The sequence below is a fragment of the Theropithecus gelada genome, chromosome 12 (assembly GCF_003255815.1).
Source record: "Theropithecus gelada isolate Dixy chromosome 12, Tgel_1.0, whole genome shotgun sequence".
Classification (NCBI taxonomy): domain Eukaryota; kingdom Metazoa; phylum Chordata; class Mammalia; order Primates; family Cercopithecidae; genus Theropithecus; species Theropithecus gelada.
This window is the reverse complement of record NC_037680.1, coordinates 42,444,914-42,470,783: the sequence shown is the minus strand read 5'-3', so window position 1 is coordinate 42,470,783 and position 25,870 is coordinate 42,444,914. Positions and strand designations below refer to the sequence as shown.

At 34.9% G+C, this 25,870-nt stretch overlaps 1 protein-coding gene across 16 annotated transcripts in view; it reads left to right on the top strand.

Annotated features, from left to right (window-relative positions):
- The window catches only part of SCN1A (sodium voltage-gated channel alpha subunit 1), a 164,500-nt gene that overhangs the window by 99,293 nt on the left and 39,337 nt on the right, over nt 1–25,870 (top strand). For 5 of the 16 annotated variants that reach the window (XM_025404182.1, XM_025404181.1, XM_025404178.1 and 2 more), the window contains 12 exons: nt 1,041–1,132; nt 2,000–2,269; nt 5,748–5,811; nt 6,932–7,073; nt 7,727–7,933; nt 9,400–9,684; nt 10,691–11,038; nt 12,331–12,463; nt 13,288–13,526; nt 15,156–15,329; nt 16,713–17,069; nt 18,235–18,717. In XM_025404182.1, the coding sequence (XP_025259967.1) occupies nt 1,041–1,132; nt 2,000–2,269; nt 5,748–5,811; nt 6,932–7,073; nt 7,727–7,933; nt 9,400–9,684; nt 10,691–11,038; nt 12,331–12,463; nt 13,288–13,526; nt 15,156–15,329; nt 16,713–17,069; nt 18,235–18,717 (2,794 nt within the window). Of the gene's footprint in view, nt 1–1,040; nt 1,133–1,999; nt 2,270–5,747; nt 5,812–6,931; nt 7,074–7,726; nt 7,934–9,399; nt 9,685–10,690; nt 11,072–12,310; nt 12,464–13,287; nt 13,543–15,155; nt 15,330–16,712; nt 17,070–18,234; nt 18,718–25,870 lie in introns of all 16 variants that reach the window. The other 11 variants (XM_025404176.1, XM_025404175.1, XM_025404174.1 and 8 more) reach the window with 6 other exon arrangements.

Below are 25,870 nucleotides of genomic sequence, written 5' to 3'. Positions count from 1 at the left end.
ATAAACTTCCTTATTCTTATCTTCTATTCATATCCACTCAGTAATATACACAGTTTATGCACCCCCATGCTTTTTTTTCTAGTCACAGACTTCCTCAGGAAGAGACCCAGACAAATAACAGAAAACCATTCCGGACTAAGTGAGAGTAGAGCATAGAAAGAGGCAGCCCCACAACACTTACCCTCAGCCTTCCTTCAGGAGCTGATTTTTTGGCCTCTTACAGTTGTGATGTAGTGGAGAGGAGCAGGAGAGGTGGCACTGATATACTCAGGACTCTGAATACTGCGTGTCTGGTTGTAATTTCCTATCTGATCAGGATGAGCCAATTCTTTGCCAGGTTCTCTGGCCACAGCTCAAAAGAAGGCATACCAGGACTTCCATTTCTTAAGATCAAAATGGCAATAATAATAGGGGCAGCACTGGACCCTCATAAAATATTGTTCTTAATTTGCTTAACTTTTATTTAAAAGTTACACTGGGAAAATCTTATCTCGTATATAAAAGCAGTAAGGCAATCTGCCTTTTCATGCCCAAATTTCTGTTGGGTAATTTCATATATCTTTTTCTAACTAAAACCCTAAACCATAGCCAAGATTTATTTTCTTTTTACAAGTTACACATGATATTGGTTGCATTGCTTTCCAAAGTGACAACAATGGCGCCTACTTTATGAAGTTTACATTTAGCTAATGGCCTTAAATTATGTGATCAGAGGATTAGTGATGAAATCTAATTCCTGATTTGCCACTTACAATATTTATCATTTAAAATCACCAAGAAGGTCTTTATAAAAGACCCATGCAAGTAATATAAATCCTGCTAAAATCTTGAATAACTCTGATTTAATTCTACAGGTTTGTAACAGAATTTGTAAACCTAGGCAATTTTTCAGCTCTTCGCACTTTCAGAGTCTTGAGAGTTTTGAAAACTATTCTGTAATTCCAGGTAAGAAGTGATTAGAGTAAAGCATAGGCTCCTTGTACCTACAGCTTTTTCTTTGTATCCTGTTATTGTGTTTGTGTGTGAACTCCCTATTACAGGTACGTCACAGAGTTTGTGGACCTGGGCAATGTCTCGGCATTGAGAACATTCAGAGTTCTCCGAGCATTGAAGACAATTTCAGTCATTCCAGGTGAGAGGAAGGTTAGACAACGAGACTGACCCATCATATGATTCAGCATCCTTCTCTTTGCTTGGCATTCAGTTTTACCGAAAATCAGGAATCATAAGACTAGGTGTTTCAAAGAAAATGATTCTTATTGTTTAGACATAAGCTTTATCAGCCTTGGAGTGTAACAGTGTCTTATGTGAGATACTGTAATTTGAGGTCAAGGTGATTTGCACTTACAAATATCATGTTTTGTTTTGTTTTTTCACCATGTTAGTTTTATCAAGAATTTGCTCCCTTTTAAATGTACCAATCTCTAATTTCTTATTCATTAGAGTCATTAATGACTATGTGTATACAATGCAAATCTTCTAAATTTTTTGCTAACAAAAGAGAAGGGAATGAGATAATAAAAAATAGTGTGAGTCTGCATGGAGGATTTATTATCTTAAGGCACAATTATACTGCAAACCACTTTCAGTTGTACAGCAAAATCTTTCTTATTTATAAATAGGAATTTAAAAATATTTATTCAAGTATTTTGTCATAAAACTGACCTCTGACCCTAATGAAAAGGTGAGGCAAGCTTCAGTAGCAAAAAGGAAAAAGACAAGGCCCTTTCCTTAATATAGGCTCCATGAAGAGCATGAACCTTCCATTACTCTGTCTCGACATAATGGGATATGAATCTTCATTTCATTGTTTAAATCATTACATTTCTGGAATTCATCTTCAGAAGTTCTTCCCCCTTCCATGAAGTGTTGCTTCTCCATTAGCATTGCAAACATTCTCGGACTTATGAATGAAATCTATGTTTTCAAGAAAATTGTGTGAAGCTTTTATTATTTCAGATGTGTTAAGTCTTCATAGTAACAGACTTCTTTCTTTCAGGCCTGAAAACCATTGTGGGAGCCCTGATCCAGTCTGTGAAGAAACTCTCTGATGTCATGATCCTCACTGTGTTCTGTCTGAGCGTATTTGCTCTAATTGGGCTGCAGCTGTTCATGGGCAACCTGAGGAATAAATGTATACAGTGGCCTCCCACCAATGCTTCCCTGGAGGAACATAGTGTAGAAAAGAATATAACTGTGAATTATAATGGTACACTTATAAATGAAACTGTCTTTGAGTTTGACTGGAAGTCATATATTCAAGATTCAAGTAAGAATTATTGTTATGTACATTTCCTTAAAAAGTAGAATTGGATTGTTTGTAACACAAAGGATAAATCCTTGAGGGGCTGGATATCCCATTTTACATGATGTGATTAGTACACATTGCATGCCTGTATCAAAACATCTCATTTACCCCATATATACAAACACCTACCTTGCACCCACAAAAATTAAAATTTAAAATTTAAAACTAATGAAATAAATAAAAACCCTCTAAAAAATAATTACTGTTATGTATATTTAGTCTTTTCATTGCTAATGTGCCTTCCATCTAGGCATGAAAATGTTTTTAAATGATCACATAACAAGACGTCATCTTTTAGAAAATTACCTAATCAAACTATTTAACAATATTTAAAATTATATTTTATTTGGTATTTCTATCCTCTGGATTTTAAATAATAGATTATTTATATTTCTGGAACTAATTTTAAAGAAGAATTTTGTTAATCACCTTATCAATGACTTACACATACATTTAACAATTTTGTTCATAACTACTCTAGTTTTGACTCCTCAATGCCATTTTCTATTTTATCATCATTTGGAAGCCTGAAGAATTCAGCTAGAAAGAATTTTCCTAGGATCCTTTGTTGTTTCCTGTGGTAATTGATATAATCAAAGGAGATAAAACATGTGAATGCCCTTTGCGAATTCTACAGTACTATGCAAATGTAACTCATTATACACTAATTACACAATGTCTCTTATGTATCAGAAACTTTGTAGTACACTCGGGAAAATAATGGAGATAACACATGGCTTCAGAGTGTTATAGTTTAATAGATTATTTTGTTACCTTAAGGAAATAAAGTGATACCTAAAAGTAAATCTCATTCATGTATTTGAAAAGTAGTATTACATCAAAAAGAAGAAAATTACAGTTAATAAAGCTTCAGGAGAGAGTAATAGAAAATGTTAGTTGGGTGCAGTGGCTCACACCTATAACCCTAGCACTTTGGGAGGCTGAGGCTGGAGAATCACCTGAGGCCAGGAGTTTGAGAGTTTGAGACCAGCATGGGCAACATAGTGAGACCACCTTCTCTACTGTATATATATAATATATATATATATATATATACACACACGCACTTTTTTTAATGAGTTGGGTGTGGTGGCATTTACCTATAGTCTCAGCTACTAAGAAGGCTGAGATAGGAAGATCACTTGAACCTGGGAGGTCAAGACTGCAGTGAGCCATGATCATGCTACTGAACTCCAGCATGGGTGACAGAGTAAGACTCTGTCTTGGAAATAATAATAATTGTGCTAATAGCCTTTCTCTTTTGAAAGTGACAATAAAAAGTGTGTAAGTTTCCTCTCTCTTTAATTTTAGAATCTGCCAGTAGTGATATTTCAAAAGCAAGGAGAGTTAGAACATGATTAATAAGAAAAGGAAAAGTCCTTTTTAAGGAAAAACATTAAACCTGCACAACTTAGATTTTTAGATGTTCTTGAATATAGTATATCTGTATTATTTTAAGGTGATGAATAATATTTTGGAAAAAAAGAAAGAAAACTTCAGTGACTGATTGTGTGGAACAAACAGAATTAATTACAGAAAGTTACTAGTTGTTTGTATTTATTAAAGTAATGATAGCATAGTTTAAAAAGCAAGTACTAATCAGTGTCTCCTTATAGTTATAAATCTGGAAAATACCTTAGGTTGATACAAATGAACTCTTCCATGACATTCAGTGATATGCTAATAAATAATTTACAAACAGCTGAAAATCTTTAGGTTTAGTTGTAAATCTTTAGTTGTTATTCTTCAGATTAAGAACAGTGTCTGAGCAATACACCAATGTTCCTTATTCACTTGATATGATGCCAGTAGGTCAACTTCAATCACCAACTCCCTGAAATCTGTTGTTTGTTTGTTTTATCTAAGTTTAAAATACTGACTATGAGGGTTATTTAGGGTTTATTCTCTCTAGGGAAAATTTATTGGACTGTATTTTTCCAATACTCAAAGTAAAAAAATAAATAATATCTGAGGTCATTTTCAGCTCTAAACATCTATGATTCTTATTTTAAACCAAATGCAAATATAAATAAAGTGGTTCATTTTTGAAAGTAATAGAAAATTAAGTTTATTAAATTTAAGGATAAATATTATAACTGAAAAGTTATATTTTCCTCAGGTTAAGGCTAATCATTAAGGTTAGATCATGAATTTAATGAGCAAAACGTCATTTATAAATATGAGATACCAAAAATTCATCCATAAACTATTATAGTCCTTTCTCTTTGTTTAATTTTAATTCAAAGTTAGAAAATGCTATGTCAACTTTCCTGTCTAGGTTCAAATAAGTCATAATCTTAGAAACAAAAATGATATTTTTCCTTATGTGGTTCTGTGTACTGTATGGAACTATGCATGGAATAAATTCCTCAGAAAACTTAACATCTAGAAAATATATCTTCTTACAAAATCCAACATTGATTGTTTAATTTCATGTTTTCCTCTTTTTGTCTTTTATTTATTTATTCATTCAATAAACTTTACAGAAAGCTACCCAGTCTCAAACAAACACTAATATAGAAGTAATTAATGATCATGACTTTGTAGGAGGAATACTTGTAAATAAATAATTACAATATAGGAGTGTCACTATAAGAATAATTCAAGTATATATGTGTTACTCGTAGCACAATGAGGAGAGTTCTTAATTCTGACAACATTTAGTGGAAAGAAAGTTGAAAATATCAAGGAAAAAGTTACAGAAGAACTGGGTGTTGCAAGACGCAAAGGAGTTTGCAAGAAACGGGAATCTTTGAGATAATGTTCTGTTCACCTATAGTCATTATTTTAGCTTTAGTACTTAAGACTTTTTAAAACTGCTTTCATTTCAGTTGTTGATCTGGTTTATGCATATTTGACTATAAGTTGCCTATATTCTGGAAACTGTCAGAATATAAGTTATACTTAATTATTAAAATGTATAGTGTTAAAAATATAGGAGAGAGGACCAGAAAATATACTATTCTTTTATTTTGAAATGTGTGGCCGTTTTGAGAAAATGAATTCCTGTCATTCCTGTCTATTTTTACTGAATGAATTTTTTTTCATGAGAGTGGTGGATAAAGGCTAATACCTTTTTGAAAGATTGTGTTAGTACCTGTCATTATCACTAAATTTACATTCATAATGAAGAAATACTTTGCACTGTAAAGTATCTAATGCAAATACTTTGCACTATAAAGTATCTAATGTAAAGTATCTTTGCACTGTATCTAATCTAATGCCATTCCTTCATAATGACAAAATACTTTGCACTGTAAAGTATCTAGATAGAATATCTAGAATTTGGAGGAAGAAGAGACAAATACTTGTGCCTTTGAATGAATTATATGTTTAAAATTCCTCAACAAACTTAAAAGAAGAACCTGACCTTCCTGTTCTCATTTTAGTGTTTTTAACAATGCAAATGTTCATCATATGACTTTCTTTTTTCAAACAGGATATCATTATTTCCTGGAAGGTTTTTTAGATGCACTACTCTGTGGAAATAGCTCTGATGCAGGGTAAGTCAATAATTTGTGTGTATCTGTGTATCTTTCTGTGTACACATACATATGTGTATCTTTTCTCTCTTTTTATAGAAACTGAAGATAACAGCCAACTAATTTTATTGACATTAATTTGCTATATGTAAGGTTTTAGATAAAGTGGGAGATTATTTAAATATTAGGTAAGATTTATGTTTTCTAAAACAAGAAGTAATACTGTTAGACACATGCACACGTATGTTCATTGCAGCACTATTCACAATAGCAAGAACATGGAATCAACCTAAATGCCCATCAGTGATAGGCTGGATAAAGAAAATGTGGTACATATGCACTATGGGATGCAATGCAGCCATAAAAAATAATTAGATCATGTCCTCTGCAGGGATATGGATGGAACTGGAGGCCATTATCCTTAGCAAACTATTTTTGCAGGAACAGAAAACTAAGTACCTCATGTCCTCACTTATAAGCAGGAGCTAAATGATGAGAACACATGGACACATATAAAGAACAACACACACTAGGGCCTACTAGAGTGTGGAAAGTGGGAAGAGGGAGAGGATCAGGAACAATAACTAGTGAGTACTAGGCTTAATACCTCGGTGATGAAATAATCTACACAACAAACCCCCATGACACACATTTAACTATATAAAAAACCTGCACATGTACGTGCTCCTGAACTTCAAATAAAAGTATTAAAAAAGAGGAAAATATCTCTTAAACATCCACTGTATATAACAGCAAAAATACAAAAAGAGGAGTAATCCTGTTCCTACTTTTTTAGTGTATATAGTAATAACAATGCTGTTTCTTTTAGATAAGTATATGGAGCTATAAACTCTGGAGACTCCATAGTAGTAGAAATGAAATGGAGATGTTGAAATTGCAAATTATCAACAAAAGTTATTTTGTAAAATATTATTAGAAATGCTGCACCATATTTTAATGATGATGCCAAGTAGCTAATAAGGCTATATGCAGTCAAAAGTTGGGAAATAGATTACTTACTTATTTATCAAACTTTTATTTTGAAATAGCAAATCTTTCTGGCTAGACAATATTATAGCATAGTATCAGAGTAAAAAGGCAGCAGAACCACTTGTAATACTTTCTTTTGCCCCACTTGCAGCCAGTGTCCAGAGGGATATGTGTGTGTGAAAGCTGGTAGAAATCCCAATTATGGCTACACAAGCTTTGATACCTTCAGTTGGGCTTTTTTGTCCTTGTTTCGACTAATGACTCAGGACTTCTGGGAAAATCTTTATCAACTGGTGAGACACTAAAGAGCTACACTCTCCATTTAAGTAAAAGTACACAAGAAAACCAATTGAGTTATGAAATTAAAACCAGAGGATAATATAGTAGAAAGGCAGAACTTGAAACGAGACTTGACTTTCTCTATCCTATTGATTATAACACATATTGAGCAGAATGATGCCAAGGATTGCAATTCTTTCCCATTTCTTCTTGACTCAAAACCTGTTCTCTACCTTTCTCAGACACAGATTGTCCTAAACAGAAGGCACGATCTCCCTTCAGCCTTATCTACCCCCTCAAATATTATCTCTCAGGTGGGAGGTAATGAAAATGAAGAAGCAGATATAGAAAGATAACTTTATTGTCTTCCTTGACTTTCCTAACGGCTCAGGTCTTTAATGGAGGACTCCATGGCATTTTACTGACTGTTTCATTCTTGGTGAATACAAAAATTCTCCCCTAGAGATCATAGTGCGAATCTATCAGCTAGGAGAGAAGGAAGAAGCTGAAGTTAAAGAAACAAAGAATCAAAAAAAGTACAGTGTGCTGTGACCAGCATAATTACTATTTATATCTGAGTTTTGCTAGACACACAAGTAAACTGAAAGTTGAAGCCACCACTTAGTGAAATAATATCGAGAAATAATTCTGATATTTTTGTTTGCAGACATTACGTGCTGCTGGGAAAACATACATGATATTTTTTGTGTTGGTCATTTTCTTGGGCTCATTCTACCTAATAAATTTGATCCTGGCTGTGGTGGCCATGGCCTACGAGGAGCAGAATCAGGCCACCTTGGAAGAAGCAGAACAGAAAGAGGCCGAATTTCAGCAGATGATCGAACAGCTTAAAAAGCAACAGGAGGCAGCTCAGGTAAAGATGCCCTGTCTCATGGCACTGACCTTTTATTGTTCTGATTGTTACAAAAATATTGACGAGAAAGTGAGTACCTAAAGGCAGGTGGTTATATGAGGAATTATTAACGATTTCTGTATTTTGATCATCCATTTACTTTTATTTAGTTTAATTATTTTGTTTATTTTTTTAAGATGTATATAATAATAACCACAATAGAACTCTCTCATGTTATTTTAATCATCTTAAGATTCTCAAAGCAAAGGGAAAATGTTATTTTGGGGTATTTTCAAGTGAGAGACTTTTATTCAATGAGTAGCCTGACATTAGGAGGAAATCATCTTTTCTTAGAACAAGAAATTATTGGTTATCATATGAAGAGTTGCTCCTCTAGTTCTTAAACATAGTCTCCTTTTTTCTTTAACTAAAAATATGTTGGCTTTTAACATGGTTGCTTTATTTCCTTTATAAGGAAGTGATCAAATAATATAATGATCTCTGATATAGCAGCATCCAATAGACATATGAATGTCACCGATCTTACAGAGCTTGACCATCTAAAAAGGATTACTTGGTTTTATAGTGAAGTGTTAGACCTCACAGTGTGATAAATCATAAAATGCCTCTCCTATCTCTCTCATCTTTCTGTTTAGCATACAAACTTAATGTCTTTACTAAAGAAGAAAGTTGTTTCAGAAATATTAATTTATATGCAAGAGTAAATAATTTATCAAGGTTACCCTGGGAACAATGATAATAATTAAAAAGTGTCAACTTACTACCAGTACAAGCTATAATCAAAAAGCAGTGTATTATTCCATTTCCACATGTCCCTTAAGAACCAGTACCGATTCAAAGATGGTGGGGACAGTTTTTGGAAAACTGGATGTCTTATTTTGCTCAGCAGAAACTATTGATTCTCCCTTCTCCATTTTTCTGGATATTGTGGATGGGTGAGAAAGGGATTTTATTAACTGTCCATAAATATGATTAATGATATTTTGAGGGTATTGGACAATCCAATTTCAATAATTAGAGAAAGGACCTAACGTCCTTATCCCATTCCCCTGCCTGAAGATAGGACTTCAAGTAGTTCATCAGCTTTTCTTCCATACTTCAGTTTCGTTTTCAGAGAAAAGAAAACAACACTAATTAAATAGCAATTTTTAAAGTAAATCAAATCCCAAAAAGTAACGAATTTGTGTTCTTGTTGATACCTGATGGATATTTTTGAATATGTGGTTTGTGGGGCATTAACACAGACATAATGAATGTTACCATGGAGAAGACCAGATTATCTCTGAAAGCCTTCATTAGGTGGAAAAAAAAAAAATCTCCTCTTATACTTGCAGAGAATCTTCTCTGTGAGATGATCCTCAGTCAGCTCAATATATTTTTAAAATGCCATGCAAATACTTCAACCCTTTCAGAGAAAGATACAGTCTTTTCAGGTGCTATGTTAAAACTATTTCTCTTCAATGTAGCAGGCAGCGACAGCAACTGCCTCAGAACATTCCAGAGAGCCCAGTGCAGCAGGCAGGCTCTCAGACAGCTCATCTGAAGCCTCTAAGTTGAGTTCCAAGAGTGCTAAGGAAAGAAGAAATCGGAGGAAGAAAAGAAAACAGAAAGAGCAGTCTGGTGGGGAAGAGAAAGATGAGGATGAATTCCATAAATCTGAATCTGAGGACAGCATCAGGAGGAAAGGTTTTCGCTTCTCCATTGAAGGAAACCGGTTGACGTATGAAAAGAGGTACTCTTCCCCGCACCAGGTATGGCACTGCTGAGTTTACTGATGCACGGTTGAAAATTAAAACATGGGAGAGAGGGGGAGAATTAGAAAATGGACTTAGGAATTTTTATCAACTGAATCGACCACTGTTGTGCTATATTTAAACCTATCCCTTCTGCACATAGTTATGCGAAAATTTTACTCCACAGATATGTAAGTCTACAGCTCAGTGTAGTTAAGATAACACCAAGTTGACAGTCAGGAGAACTGGATTGTCATTCTGATATCGTCTGCCGATATTTGTCTACAACTAATGACATTTAATCTTTTTGATTCTCAGCACTTTTAAGAAAAAAAATGTGGAACTGGGGATTGTTGATCAGGAATGTCCTTAGGTTATTTTATGATTTTATGTTGTTTTTCCTCATAACTTCTTTATAAGTCACCACGCATGCTTCTGAAAATATTAGTCATGGTACACTTGTTCAAAAGGCACATGGCTCTGAATTTCAGAAGTATGAACTTCAAGTTCCAACAATACGATGCCTTATAGGTGAAAAAGAAATAATAATTAAAGTGATTTTAGAAAGGTGGAGTAAACTAAATCGTGAGGAGTATTGAAAGTTTTTGAAAGACAAGATCCATGAAAATCAAGGTGGTCTTGTTAAGGTCATGGTGCCAGTGTTCACTGAATGTTTACCATGTCCATTGCCATATTCAGAGGATATTTCCCTTTGAACTTGAGAAATGGTGGTTCAGGGTGTGTGTGTTTGTGTGTGTGTGTGTGTGTGTGTGTGTGTGTGTTTCAACATGTTAAGGTTGCAATCTATCTCCTCGTTCTTTAATCCCAAGGGCTAGAAACCTTCTTTTATCAAGGTAATTTAATTTAATGTGAACGCACATAAAGTGAGAATGATAGTCAAAAGGAATGGGCCATATTCTGTCATGAATGCTGAAATCTTCTTCCACCTAATCTTGCAAAATGAAATCACATTCAAAGGGCCATATTAATATGGCTTTATTTGTTTGCTGTTTCAAACTTCTAGTCTTTGTTGAGCATCCGTGGCTCCCTATTTTCACCAAGGCGAAATAGCAGAACAAGCCTTTTCAGCTTTAGAGGGCGAGCAAAGGATGTGGGATCTGAGAATGACTTTGCAGATGATGAGCACAGCACCTTTGAGGATAATGAGAGCCGTAGAGATTCCTTGTTTGTGCCCCGACGACATGGAGAGCGACGCAACAGCAACCTGAGTCAGACCAGTAGGTCATCCCGGATGCTGGCAGTGTTTCCAGCGAATGGGAAGATGCACAGCACTGTGGATTGCAATGGTGTGGTTTCCTTGGTTGGTGGACCTTCAGTTCCTACATCGCCTGTTGGACAGCTTCTGCCAGAGGTGATAATAGATAAGCCAGCTACTGATGACAATGTAAGGAAGTTTTAAATAGTTCAGGCATGGCTGGCCCATTATTGCTGCACCAGCCAGTGTTTCTACAAAACGGCAACCTTGAGAATGATTCCTGGTTGGTCACGCTGTGAATGCACCTGCATCTTGTAATGTCTTTAATAGACTAACCAACTAAAACTTAAAACCTTAACAGTCTACTGCACAAACCTGAATGCATTTACTTACTGAAAGTGCTAAGGATTAATTAGACACAATAATTACTGCCTCCAGTTGGAGGATTTGCTATATACCCACACTGAATTTAGATAGCAGGACATCCTCTAAGGCTCTGATATAAAAGTAAATGAATGATCCCATGTTTAAGTGTCAAGGGTGTATAATAAATCTTTCCAACGGATTCTTCAATATATCTCTGCTTTAGTTTAGATTTTCAAAAACACTGTGCTTAAGTAGATAGCTTCATTGTTACCTTAATACTCCTAGTACTCATATTTTTCTTACTAAAAAAATGCTGATATAGGTCTTCTCAAAATTAATCTAAATGAAGAGACACAAATACATTATTAATACAGACAGATAAAATAATTGTCTGTGTACAAAGGTATGCTATGTGTTTGTGGATGTACACCCAGATGAGGAATTTCTAAACAGATGCTGCCTCTTCTTAGACTGTTTACTCACTTGGAAATATATCAGCATGAGGAGGCATGACTAAGTCAGAATTAGATGACTTATTGCTTTGGTACCCTGGATGAAACTGTTGTCCATGCAGCATGTGTGTGTTCTTTTCAACATAGAGTTTGTGTTGTCAATGACCATCTACATCTTGTGTCCAGAAAATAAGATGGCAGCTAAGTGTGTTGCAATCATTGATACTTCCTTAAAATTAAATAGCTACCTTCTCAAAAGCCAAGTGCCTTGATCACTTGTAGGACTTTTAAGTTACTAGGCTTTTACTATTAGTTCAGAAATAAGGGTAATAACTGTCAAATATATCTCTTAAGAGTTTTATCAACTATATTAAAATTGTTTCATATTTTATAAAATTATGAAATCAGGAAGTTAGAATCTTGGTTTTTGCTGTATGACTAAATGGTTAACAGTTTGAACATTCCAGGCTAATGATACAATAAGTCAGAAATATCTGCCATCACCAATTGAATATGAAAGTGCATGATGCATGTGTTTCATGAAATTCACTGTGTCACCACTTGGTTGTTTGCTTGTCATATTGCTCAAATTAATCATTTAACGCATTAGCATTTTTTTTTTTTTTACAGGGAACAACCACTGAAACTGAAATGAGAAAGAGAAGGTCAAGTTCTTTCCATGTTTCCATGGACTTTCTAGAAGATCCTTCCCAAAGGCAACGAGCAATGAGTATAGCCAGCATTCTAACAAATACAGTAGAAGGTTGGTAACAAATTCTATTTTCATTTCAATTATTTTCACTAAACTTATATTGTCTCATTTCAAATAAATATATTTGTGAGTTGGAAATACTGCATTCTAATGAAAACACAATAAGTCTAATTCAAGAACTGTTATCTGTTATATCTACTCAGATATTCTAGAAGCCTTAACAATTTATTTTAAACTCAGTGATATTGGGACTAAGAATGTTTTCCTAACTGTGTGGCAACTCTTTGAAAATGCAGAATAAAGCATTTCTGTTAGGGGTTTCTAATCTCATTAGTCACAGTGACCCTCTTTTTGTTCCATTAGTTTAAGACTTCAGCAGTACAGCCCTTTTCAGCCTCATCCTAAGTACTCTCAAGATTGTAGAGGAAGAGCAGGTCATTTTCACAAAATAAAAACAAGTTAAAATGATGATTCTTGGGTCACATCAATCCCTATTCTAGCTCTCATAGTCTGAGGTTGACAATGTAGAGTCATTCACATAGGGCTGCACACAGTATCTACACCACCCTAAACCATGTTCCCATTGAGACTTCACATGAAAGACCACTCGCATCACTTGAGGCCAAGCGCTGAGCCACAATGTCAGTGCATAAGACAAAAAACTACCCATTGTTACCTGGGCTCTATGTGTGTGTCTAATGAAATATCCTTGGGAGGTTTAGAGTAAATTCTGTAATTTTTTTTAAGAAGTACAAAAAAGGTTGCCTCTGTAACAAAAATGTGCTGATTACTGAAAATAAGTTTAGTGGATATGAAATAAATGCGTGTGTATAAAATATACCTTTTGGTGGTTCTTATTTTTTTTTTAAATCTAGAACTTGAAGAATCCAGGCAGAAATGCCCACCCTGTTGGTATAAATTTTCCAACATATTCTTAATCTGGGACTGTTCTCCATATTGGTTAAAAGTGAAACATGTTGTCAACCTGGTCGTGATGGATCCATTTGTTGACCTGGCCATCACCATCTGTATTGTCTTAAATACCCTTTTCATGGCCATGGAGCACTATCCAATGACGGACCATTTCAATAATGTGCTTACAGTAGGAAATTTGGTAAGCATATTGGAAGGTAAATGTGTTTAGTCTTCAAATTTTCTGCTTGAGAAACTGTTTACATTTAATTGTGTATAGCAGTCTTTCAACCACCTTCATGCTTCCTGGCCCCCGCAAAATGCCAATTATATCTAACTGGCTATACTCCACTTTTTGCCAAAAATAATGACCTTAATGTGCTCACAAAAACTGAAAAAGGTATAGGCCTACAGCACTACTTGAAAAGTCAACAGCAATATTTATAACTTTTCAAGATCCAGAAGTAGCTCATAGTTTAAGAACACACTTTTTGAGATATTATTACAATTTTCCTTACTGTAGAAGGTTAAAATAAAATTGTGGATCTCTTTTATCCTTCTTAGTCATCATCATTGCAAGAAATAATTTAACAACTCAAAAATGTCTCCAGTTTTTATTCTTCCAGGATCTAAGTAGTACATGTATTGTTTATCCATCTATTCCATATCAAAACCATGAACTATTTAAAACCTCCAGTACATTTTGTGTATTCTATGATTACGAAGGTCATTTTTGGTGAAGGTTGCCACTTAATTTTTCCTTTTTGTGCTTCAAAAACATAAATTATTAAAATGTTTGCCAGTCAACTTAGGAATATTAACTTTTATTTGCTGAAGGAAAGAGCTATCTAAAGTAATATATGCATTTTCCATAATATTTGGTTTGAAGTTTAGGATTTTTGATGGTAGAAAGCAGAAACATCATGTATAACAACTGACATTTTATTAGTTATATTTTTGAAGTTCTACTATTTATACTACAGAAGTAAATTTATTTTTTCATGTGCATAACAAATAATGACAACAGTAATGCACCTAGTATAGTAATAGATAAGAATGTATAACTTTGATTTGAGGGAAATAGGAATAAGCTTATAGAGAAATAAAACTGCTCATGGGCAAAATGTTGTCAGTACTTATGTTATATGAAGTCTGGAGAAAAAGGTAGTTTGGTATAATGGAAAGAGCACTGTTAAAAATAGATGACTTGAGCCGGGCGCGGTGGCTCACACCTGTAGTTCCAGCACTTTGGGAGGCCGAGGCAGGTGGATCACGAGGTCAGGAGATCGAGACCACCCTGGCTAACATGGTGAAACCCCGTCTCTACTAAAAAACACAAAAAATTAGTCGGGTGTGGTGGAGGGCGCCTGTAGTCCCAGCTACTCAGGAGGCTGAGGCAGGAGAATGGTGTGAACCTGGGAGGCGGAGCTTGCAGTGAGCCGAGATCGCACCACTGCACTCCAGACTGGGCGACAGAGTGACACTCCATCTGAAAAAAAAAAAAAAAATAGATGACTTGTACTGATATCCTAGTTTTGCCATTTTCTTGCTGCATGATATCAAGCAAGTCATTTCACCCATCTGAAGACCTTAGTTTTCTTATCTGTAAAGTAATAATTGTGTCTGCATTATCTATTTAGCGTTTCCACAAGGATAAAATTAAATAATGTATATGAGAGTCTTTCATCAACTACAAATTGCCATACAAATTTAAGTTAGTAATAGAATCATTGTGGGAAAATAGCATAAGCATTATGTTCTAAGGGCAAATCTTATGTCATGTACATTATCATTATCTGGTGGAATTAGAGTAATTTTGTTTTGATCTTAGGTTTTCACTGGGATCTTTACAGCAGAAATGTTTCTGAAAATTATTGCCATGGATCCTTACTATTATTTCCAAGAAGGCTGGAATATCTTTGATGGTTTTATTGTGACGCTTAGCCTGGTAGAACTTGGACTCGCCAATGTGGAAGGATTATCTGTTCTCCGTTCATTTCGATTGGTAAAAAAAAAAAAAAAAAAAGCACAAAAACATTTCTAACCATCAGGGTTCTTGCATAGCAATGTCATAGTTTTTTTGCCACACAACCCTTAGCATTCTAAGTTTTTCTGTAAAGTTTGCATTGTCAAAAACTTTTCCTATGTGGAAAAAAAATTCTCAATTATTTACGAAAACCTTTATTTCAAAGAACATAGTTACGTAAAGGTTAATGTATTACTCAGTTGCTATTTTCATTAAGTATTGCTTCTAGAGATTACCACGGTTAATATTTCTAGACCTAAAAAAATATTTTTAATGAAAATGCATCACCTTTTAATAGTAACTTGAAAATATATATAGCCCTTTGTAGCAGTGGATGAAAATCTGATGTAAGATGTTCATGCAGAAACTTTTTCTAATTCTGTCTCTGGAAAATATGCATCTTGCAAAAGCCAAAGGAGAGAAAGTCTGTAGGATTACTAAACATGCCCATTAATTTACACATATATCCTTACAAGTCAGGAAAATAATTGTAGAATCATGGGAAACATTCCACGTTTTTCAGTGCAGGTGCATGTAGCTACGTGAATACCCCTAAGGAGCATTAATGAATAATGAACATTTTTCTCTACTTATATCAGGGCTCAGTATGATGTTACTTTGCACACTATTGGCAAATTAATATCTTTCAGCAGATATTTCAGATTCAGATGTTAATATTATAATGTCCAGCCTCAGAACCACCTTTATAAAACATATTAAGAAGAGTTGGATTCCAAGTACTCATTAAAAATTCACTGTAAGAGGCGGCTCACGCCTGTAGTCCTAGCACTTTGGGAAACTGAGGCAGGTGGATCACTTGAGGCCAGGAGTTCGAGACCAGCCTGGCCAACATGGTGAAACTCCGTCTCTAGTATATATGTAAATATATACATATATACACGTATATATGCATATATATTTATATATACACACGTATATATATTTATATATATACACACACACATATACGTGTATATATGTATGTATTTAACCAGGTATGGTGGCACGTCCCTGTAGTCCCAGCTACTTGGGAGGTTGGGGCAGGAGGATCACTTTTACCTGGGAGGCGGAGGTTGCAGTGAGCTGAGATCACTCCTCTGCACTCCCACCTGGGTGACAAAAGAAAAAAAAAAAGAAAAGGAAAGAAAAATAATTCACTGTCAGAGAAAATGATCTACATGGTCAAAATATGGAAAATGCAGCTTTTCTTAGGGAGTCCAAAAATTAGCCATGAGCCTGAGAGAGTTAGGGCAGATCAGATATTGTAAGATATTGAATTCTAATTACCATTTCTAGGTAAAGCTCAATACATATAATGCTTTTAAGAATCATACAAATATATATTAATATTTTATTTTCCAGCTGCGAGTTTTCAAGTTGGCAAAATCTTGGCCAACGTTAAATATGCTAATAAAGATTATTGGCAATTCCGTGGGGGCTCTGGGAAATTTAACCCTTGTGTTGGCCATCATCGTCTTCATTTTTGCCGTGGTTGGCATGCAGCTCTTTGGTAAAAGCTACAAAGATTGTGTCTGCAAGATCGCCAGTGATTGTCAACTCCCACGCTGGCACATGAATGACTTCTTCCACTCCTTCCTGATTGTGTTCCGCGTGCTGTGTGGGGAGTGGATAGAGACCATGTGGGACTGTATGGAGGTTGCTGGTCAAGCCATGTGCCTTACTGTCTTCATGATGGTCATGGTGATTGGAAACCTAGTGGTATGTACCCACTTAAGATACGCATTTCAGAAATACATTAAGAGTATAATGGAATGGTGACCGTTCTGTCAAAAAGAAAAACAAATTATGTTTATTAGTTTAAAAGTCCGTTACCTTGGATATATTATCACTTTAACAACACAGCAATATAGCAGTGCCCCTACATTTTTTATACCAAATTCTATTTCGTCAGTCACTTCATCACATTTTTATGTGAATTACAGTAGAGTATCATATTGAAGACAAGTCTAAAAGGATGTGCTGGGACCATTTTATAAATTCGGAGCCAAGGAAGAGAGAAGTCTAAAAAAAGTGGAGAGAGAAAGAGCAAAATTACCATCCAGATCAGGACTAAAAAGTGGTGTCTTTAAGTGTTCGTAATGATTGTGCCGTTTCTTTGCCTCATTGTAGCATATGATATTCAATCACTCTATGTCATATGGCAGATGCACTAGCCAACCTGAGTTTGTCAGTTCTCGAATAGCTAATGACTCCTGAAATTACCCTAATAGAGTAACTGATCAATCTTTATCTCTCTTAAATTTGGAGTGTTACTGTTTATAGTATAGAAATATATAAAATATTCTAAAAGTATGTACATTCATGTGGCAGTCTCATGGAAATATGAGAGATTATTCATAAACATCTCTACTTAGTCAACAATGAAGTATGAGAAATATAACAGATTAAGAAAACAAGTGTCAATGCCTATGTTAAGCTCCTGATCTTCATTCTGAGTCATAATGGTTATTTTTCAATTAACATCCAATTTAATATCTTTGTTTATCAAAAAGTTATAGAATGCATTTACATGCATAATTGGAAACATTAGTGATTTTTAAGAATTCTTGTGTAGTACCTATATAAACCTGTCTTCTTTTACTCATGAATTTTAGAGTTAGCAAACCCTTAGATTAGCTCATTCAATTTCACTTTACAAATGGGAGAACTTGAGAGCAATGGAAATCATGTCTTTGTCCAGGGATGTGCTATTGAGCCAGTCACAAATTCAGATCACCCATCTTCTAACCACTATGCTGTGGTGTTTCCTTCTCATCAAGTTTTAGAACTTAGAGTTTCTTCCACACTTAAAAGAATAAGTGATTGTAATCTGCTCTTCCCTACATCGGTGTAAAATTATAATCATGTTTTTGTTGTTTTAAAGGTCCTGAATCTCTTTCTGGCCTTGCTTCTGAGCTCATTTAGTGCAGACAACCTTGCAGCCACTGATGATGATAATGAAATGAACAATCTCCAAATTGCTGTGGATAGGATGCACAAAGGAGTAGCTTATGTGAAAAGAAAAATATATGAATTTATTCAACAGTCCTTCATTAGGAAACAAAAGATTTTAGATGAAATTAAACCACTTGATGATCTAAACAACAAGAAAGACAGTTGTATGTCCAATCATACAACAGAAATTGGGAAAGATCTTGACTATCTTAAAGATGTAAATGGAACTACAAGCGGTATAGGAACTGGCAGCAGTGTTGAAAAGTACATTATTGATGAAAGTGATTACATGTCATTCATAAACAATCCCAGTCTTACTGTGACTGTACCAATTGCTGTAGGAGAATCTGACTTTGAAAATTTAAACACGGAAGACTTTAGTAGTGAATCGGATCTGGAAGAAAGCAAAGAGGTAAGATTCTATACGTGTGTGAAGGTATGAATACATATACATATATACATATACACACATACAGATGATCCTCAATTTAATGATGTTTTGACTTAAGATTTTTTACTTTATGATAATACAAAAGCAATATCCATTCACTAGAAACCATGCTTCAAATTTTGAATTTTGATCTTTTCCCAGGCTAGCAATTTGTGGTACAAGATACCCTCATTATGCTGGGCAGTGGCAGCAAGCTGCAGCTCCCAGTCAACCATGTGATTACAAAGATAAACAACCAATATTCACCATACAGTATACTGTATTCAGTAAATTACATAAGGTATCCAACAGTTTATTATAAATTGTGCTTTTCTTTAGATGATCTTGCCCAACTGTAGGCTAATCTAAATGTTCTGAGCATGTTTAAAGTAGACTAGGGTAAGTTATAAAGTTTGGTAATTAGATGTATTAAATGAGTTTTGATGTACAATATTTTCAACTCACAATGAGTTTATCAGGAGCTAACCTCATTGTAAGTTAAGGAACATTTACAGTACATGTATTATATTGCCTGTATTTCTTATTACATATTTTCCATATAGATTTTTTGACATCATGTAAAATTTTATTTCACTGAAGAACAAAAGATTTAACTCAAGCTAATGATTGAAAAATTAAAGGGTAATATAATATATGTGTGAGTTTTCTCATCCTTAGTAATGGATATTTGTTAGATGAACGAATGAACGATCCAACAAATAGACAAACATCATCAGATTTAATACTTACAATAACCTGGAAAGAAATGTGTTATTATGTTAACTTTTCAGACAAGAAAATTAGCTCAGGGAGCATTACGTCCCATAACTAGTGAGGGGAGTGCCGAGAGTTGAACTTAGAGCCCTTATTTACAAGTTCTGTTTATTGTTTGTTGCATCACATTGGCTCATGTACATTGAAGAGAACTTAGCAACAAGAAATATTCTTGTAGCTTCTTCAACTAAAATTACACTGCCCTATGCATTAGCCTGTTTGGACTGCCATAGCACTATACCATAACTGGGTGGCTTAAACAACCAAAATTTATTTTCTCACAGTCCGGAAATTGGAAAGTCCAAGACCAAGATACCAGCAGGGTCAATGTCTAGTGAGGGCTCACTCTTTGGGTTGCAGACAGACACCTCCTTGCTGTGTCCTCACATGGCCTGTCCTCAATGCATGTACATGGAAAGAGAGAGAACTCTAGTGTTTATTCTTCTTCTTACAAGTGCACCAGCCCTATCAGAATAAAGTCCAGCCTGTATGACCTCATTTAACCTTTATCACCACCTTACAGGCCCTATCCTCAAATACAGTCATATTGAGGGTTAGAGCTCCAGCATATGAATTTTGTGGAGACAAAACTTAATCCATAGCAACCTACTTTAAAATATTAAGTTAAAAGTCTAACGGATATATAAGATAATTAACAAGAAGTCTACGACAAAGCACCTTTACTTCCCATTTAGTATTTGGAAATCTCAAAAACAGCAGGGTGCCCACCTTTCAGGCTGTATAGTCTAAATATTTTAAAGGATTGAATACATTAAAGACATTTTATTAGAGATACAATTCTATTACATATCACCATGTCCATTGCATTTTGATGGTTGTCCATGGAAGATACCACAGGTATGTGACATTCTTTTGATTTATTGACTATATCCCTTGAAAGACGCTTCAAGTATTTATAATGAGTCTCTGAATAATCTAGGTCATCCTCCACTTTTAGGAGTATGGGGCTAATATTGGAGCTGGAAGCAGTTGCCTTGACCCTAGCATTAGAGTTGCTTAGTTAGTTCAGGTTTGTGAGATGTGAGAAGGGAAAGAAATATAGTGCAGAGACGTAATAGTAGATAGATCCTGTCACATTTCTATGTCTATGGAAATAGATTCAGTACAAAAAAATAGACTGTTTTTATCAATATTTTGGACTTTTTTACAGAATTTTTAATTTTGATGTTATGTCAGTTCAGACTTTGTTTATTTGAGTTTTCCTAAGGAATCAGATGAAGGCCAATTTTTGGAAAAATTGTTGTCTTTGTATTTATAAAATTGATTCTGAACTTCTGTTAAAATAAATTTAGTAATAGCCTAGTCTGGTTTCCTTTGTCTTGAATCTTTAGACCTATATTTAGCATTTGATGAAGACTAATGGCTACCATATGCTATCTGTTATATCAAAAAGGAAAAACACTATTTTATTACAAAGACCATCCATAAGATATACATTTTCTGTAAAAATTTGACATGATTCATACTCTTACTGTTGTTGTATATTGATCAAGGCTAAAAGAAACACTAACCTTTTTATAAAGCAACTATCCACTGAAGCACCAGGGGTAGTTCTGTTTCTTTCTACTTCATGGCATTTTATATCTTGGAACATTGAGTTACTTGAAATTTTAAATGTTAGGATAATAGAAGCTTTAGAGATAATTTAATGTGGTGCTTCTCAAATTGTGAGTCATAGTTTAGTTAGACTTGAGAAATCCCTTTAATAGGCCAGGGTTGTTTTTTTTTTTAATGAAATAGTGATCCGCCCATGTCGGCCTCCCAAAGTGCTGGGAATACAGGTGTGAGCTACTGCACCCAGTCAATGAAATAGAATAGAATAACGTTAGAGCACATTGCATGTCATAGGGAGAAGTCCTGGTAAATGAAGCTTTTGCTGCCTGTGCTGAACTTTAATGTGTTGCTTGTCTAATTAGAATGCACCCACTTGGTTCATGGGCATAGTGTCTGAAGTTCAGGAGTTCTTAAGCTTCAGAAACACTGTTTCAGCGTTTTGAAGGCAGTGGTAATGAAGCCTTCCCAACCCTAGGCAGAACAGATTGCTTTCTTTTTTGGTTCCCAGAGATACAAGGCATAGAGCATAGTAATAAATAATGCATCTTCTTGACTCATGCATCTTACAAAGTACTATCATATTTTAGGATAGCTACTTATATGCGTGCATGTCTCTCCTTTTATGTGGTGACCTACTTAAACATGTTTGATACAAAGTAGACACTCAGATCAAACTTTTCCAGCTCGTTCAACTCTTGTTAATAAAACCATTTTGAAGGGCTCTCATAAATACTTTCTCTGATTAGGGCATACTTGAGATTGTCATTTTAATTCCAATTGTTTTGGACCAAATTTTTCTCTTGATTCAAGATTCACTTGAGTTAGGTTTTGTTGTTTTTGTTTTTGTTAGCCATGTTACCTTGTCACTTTACACCAGCCTTCTAAGAAAGTGATAATCTCTCATCTTTTCCACATGAATTGCTGTTGAAATGCAGTTGTATCTCATCCAGATGAAATTTTGTAATTAAACACTGAAACTTCTATTTATCCCCTAATGATACATTTCAATTTCTTTCATTCATTTTTGAATCTGGCTTTCTTTTTATGTTCTTCTACAGATTACCATATTGTATCAAATTTCCTGGCACTTTTACTTCACAATTCCTTTCTTCTTGGTCAGAAATAAACCCATACAATATTGTTTGCCCTCATTGCTTCATCAGTCTCATACTGTATTCTGTTCATCAAAGTAAGGCACAAATTATGAGATATTCTGCTTTTAGAGGAATTAAGCTGACAGCAGATGCCCCAATAGATGAAGTCTTTGTTCTACATTAGGAATGCTGCCTGTAGTACATTAATCTCATCATTTTGGTTCTTTTTGTTTTAGCCTTTATTCTTTTTGCCTATTTTCATTTATTTAGCAGTTATCATATGCCAGGGAGATTAGATAATGGAGTATACTAATAAGCTATAAGGCATGATTTTCTCTCTCTCTCTCTCTCTCTGTCTCTCTCTCTCTGCTTCTCTCTCTCTCTCTCTCTCTCTGTCTCTCTGTGTGTGTGTGTGTGTGTGTGTGTGTGTGTATTTACAGTTGGACCCTGACTTACAATGGTTTGACTTAATGATTCAACTTTATAATGGGTTTGTCATGAGTTCGCCCTATCGTAAGTTGAGGAGCATCTGTGTGTGTGTGACTTTCAACCTTTAAGTATGAATTTTCATATTGAGACATATGTTACTAATGCAAAAATGTTACCTTCCGTGGCCTCTGTTAGACTAGTTTCATTTGAACATGTTATTGTTTCCATTCCTGAATTCCAGTAATGACTTATCTGCAATGCATCATTATAATACCTCCAAAATTATATTAATGCTTTGTGATAAAATTACAAGTGCCCACTGTTTATTATTCATATACTGAACATTTGTTTTTAGACATGTGAGGCCACAATTATAAAGTTGGTAAATGGTTATACTCTGGAGCCAGATACTGGGTTATATAATTTCATTTTAGCTGCTTACTGTGTGACTTTACCTATCTAATAATCAGTTTCCTCATCTCAAAAACGTGCATATGTTACTGACTGCATTTTTGGGGCAGAGTATTCAATGAGGTAATAAATGTGAAGTACTTAGCACCATGCCTAATATAGAATATTTGATAAATCATCATTATTAGTATTACCAGTTGCATGCCACACTGTTCCAGGTAAGTTTTCTTACAAGAATTACTACTAATAACATATTCCACTATTTGTCTTTTTTTGTTGTTTGCCTTTTGCTCTCTGTAATAAATTGTTTTATAAGTTTATCTGGGAATGGTGATACATTTTATATTTTCTGTATATTTTTAAACTGTTTTGATTACATTCTTGATATGGTAAGCTCCTTAAAATATTTAAGAAAATTACTTTTCTAAGGGGCATTCCAATCAGGAAATATAAACATGCAGAAACCTAAAGACAGGAAGCCAGAGGGTGTATTTGGAGACAATTAGTAGTTTGGAATTCCTGGGGCATAAATCACAGGAGCTGAGGATGAGATGTAGGTAAGGAGTCTCGGTTTCCAGGAAGCAAGAATAGACTGGTATGAAGAGATGTGCTGAGCTGGAACCTCGTATTTTTTTGCCTCTCACATCTGTGGTGAAGTCACACCTAAGTATCCTCCATTCCAGAGCAAACTAAGGGCTGTTTTTCCTACACCTTCCTCCTATTGGTCTCCAAAAGAAGAAAGGGAATAGCATGAGTCACATTTCATCTTCTCTTTAAGTCCTAAGAGACTTCAACCTTCAAAGTACATTCAAGTAATTTGAGGAATTGTTTTTTTAAACCTCAGAAAATTTCTTGACTCATGCCATAGTAGGAATAATGATAAGCTAGAAATATGAATTTTTATTGAACATTAATAATAAAGAATGTTGACTTGGAAAGATCTGAGAGAGCTTTGAAGGCTGGGCAAAACTGCCAAGAGTATGCAAAAGACAATACAAAATCTCCTCTCCCCAAATAGAAAGTAAATTTATTTTGGTTATGGATAGTATTTTATAACATTTTTATCCTCTGAAGCACCTACCACAATGCTGGGTACATAACAGTTGCCCAATAATTTTTTGAGTTTTGGTTGATTTATATGAATACTAGATTAAAAGCCTATAAGCCTTTACTATAAGCAAATCACTAAATCTATATTACCCTTTTTCCTAATTTATTAAATGAGGTATCTGTCCTATGATGCTTATAGAAATGTTATGAAGCTCTAAAAGCTATTTGGAAGTTAAAAATGTTCAAAAGTGTAAGGCAATGTCAAGAAAATTACTACTGTAATTCCATTTAAATTAAAATTTTTAAATAAATTAAGTTATTAAAGTTATACTTTTGGGAACAAAAATGGCATATTACTAAAGTAATTATAAAAGAAATATACTTGTTTTTGTGACGAGTGAGCTCTAGAATAAAGAGTAAAAATGTCAGTGAGGTCCTTGTAATTCAGATTATGTTAATAACAGCTATTGTTAAATGTTCACCATGGACAAAGTACTATTGGAGGGCATATATTGTCTCATTCAGTCTTTACACCATAAAACACACTGTTATTCCAGCCTTAAGATGAGAAAAATAAACATATTTTCAACAAAGGAAAACTTGCCAAAGTTACACAAATAGTACGTGGTTGGTCCTGGACTAGAATCCAGGCAGTCTGCTCCATAGTCACACTCTTAACCACTACACTAAATCTTAATAGTGTCTGAAAATGTACTTTCTTTGGGATAATTCTGAAATAAATAATACTATTTGTTGAAGAACTAGGTGCAGGTGTCAACTATAGATTTGGTGTTAACTTCCAATCACTGCACATTGGGCACAGGTTAACAGCATAGTCTGGAGTGTTTCAGAGCCCTCCCGCTTAGTCCTGAAAGGTCCTGTTCCTCTGGTGCTGACCTGCACTTTAGGCTGATCTGCTTCTGCATTCCACACTGATCTGTGGAGGTCTAACTCTACTTACAGAGCACTTAGTCTCCCAGAGTGTGATAGTTGTGCTTAAGGAGCATCCCCTTCTGAGTTTAAAGCTGCTGGAAGAGTCTTCCAAATCATTAGGAAGAACTTCTATGATGCATCATTAGCTTATGAGGTCTTGAGAACAGGAAAAACACTAACCCTGTCTTCCCTTAAGTCCACAGCACGTACAACATATTTATTAAATGAATGAATAAATAGATGATGGGCAGTTACTTCTAGATTTCCATTTTTTCCCCCAATTATATCACCGATATATACATTTTTAAATATACTTGCTGCTTTGCTGATATTTTCCCATTTAATACTTTTATCTTACCTTATATGGGTTAAGGAACATATGACAATCCCCAACCTAAGCACATAGTCTCTAAGAGATGGCAACTACTCTCTGTGAAGAGTACTATCCATGGAACCCAAGGTCCTTCTCCATTACTTCTAATTGATCGCTAGGGACTGCCAAGGCTGCGTATCTTTGTCCACCTCTCTGCATCCCCACGGCTTTTACCCAGTGTCAGACCTCCATCATCTTCCAGTTTTACTGCTACAGCCTCCAAACGGGTCTCCCCTCACTAGCGTCGTCTTGACAAAACAATAGATGGTCTTTCTAAAATGCAAATCCCGTAACAGTTCTGTCCTCTCTAACCTTTCAGGAGTTGCCCATTGCTCACAGCATGGAGTCTATACTACTTAACATGGCTACAAGTCCCTGTAAAACTGACCACAGCTGACCCCTTCAGTATCATAGAATAGTACACCTCACACTTCCCCACCCAGCTATACTAATCTTTCATTCAATGGAATTCCCCATGCTTTATCAGTTCTCATCT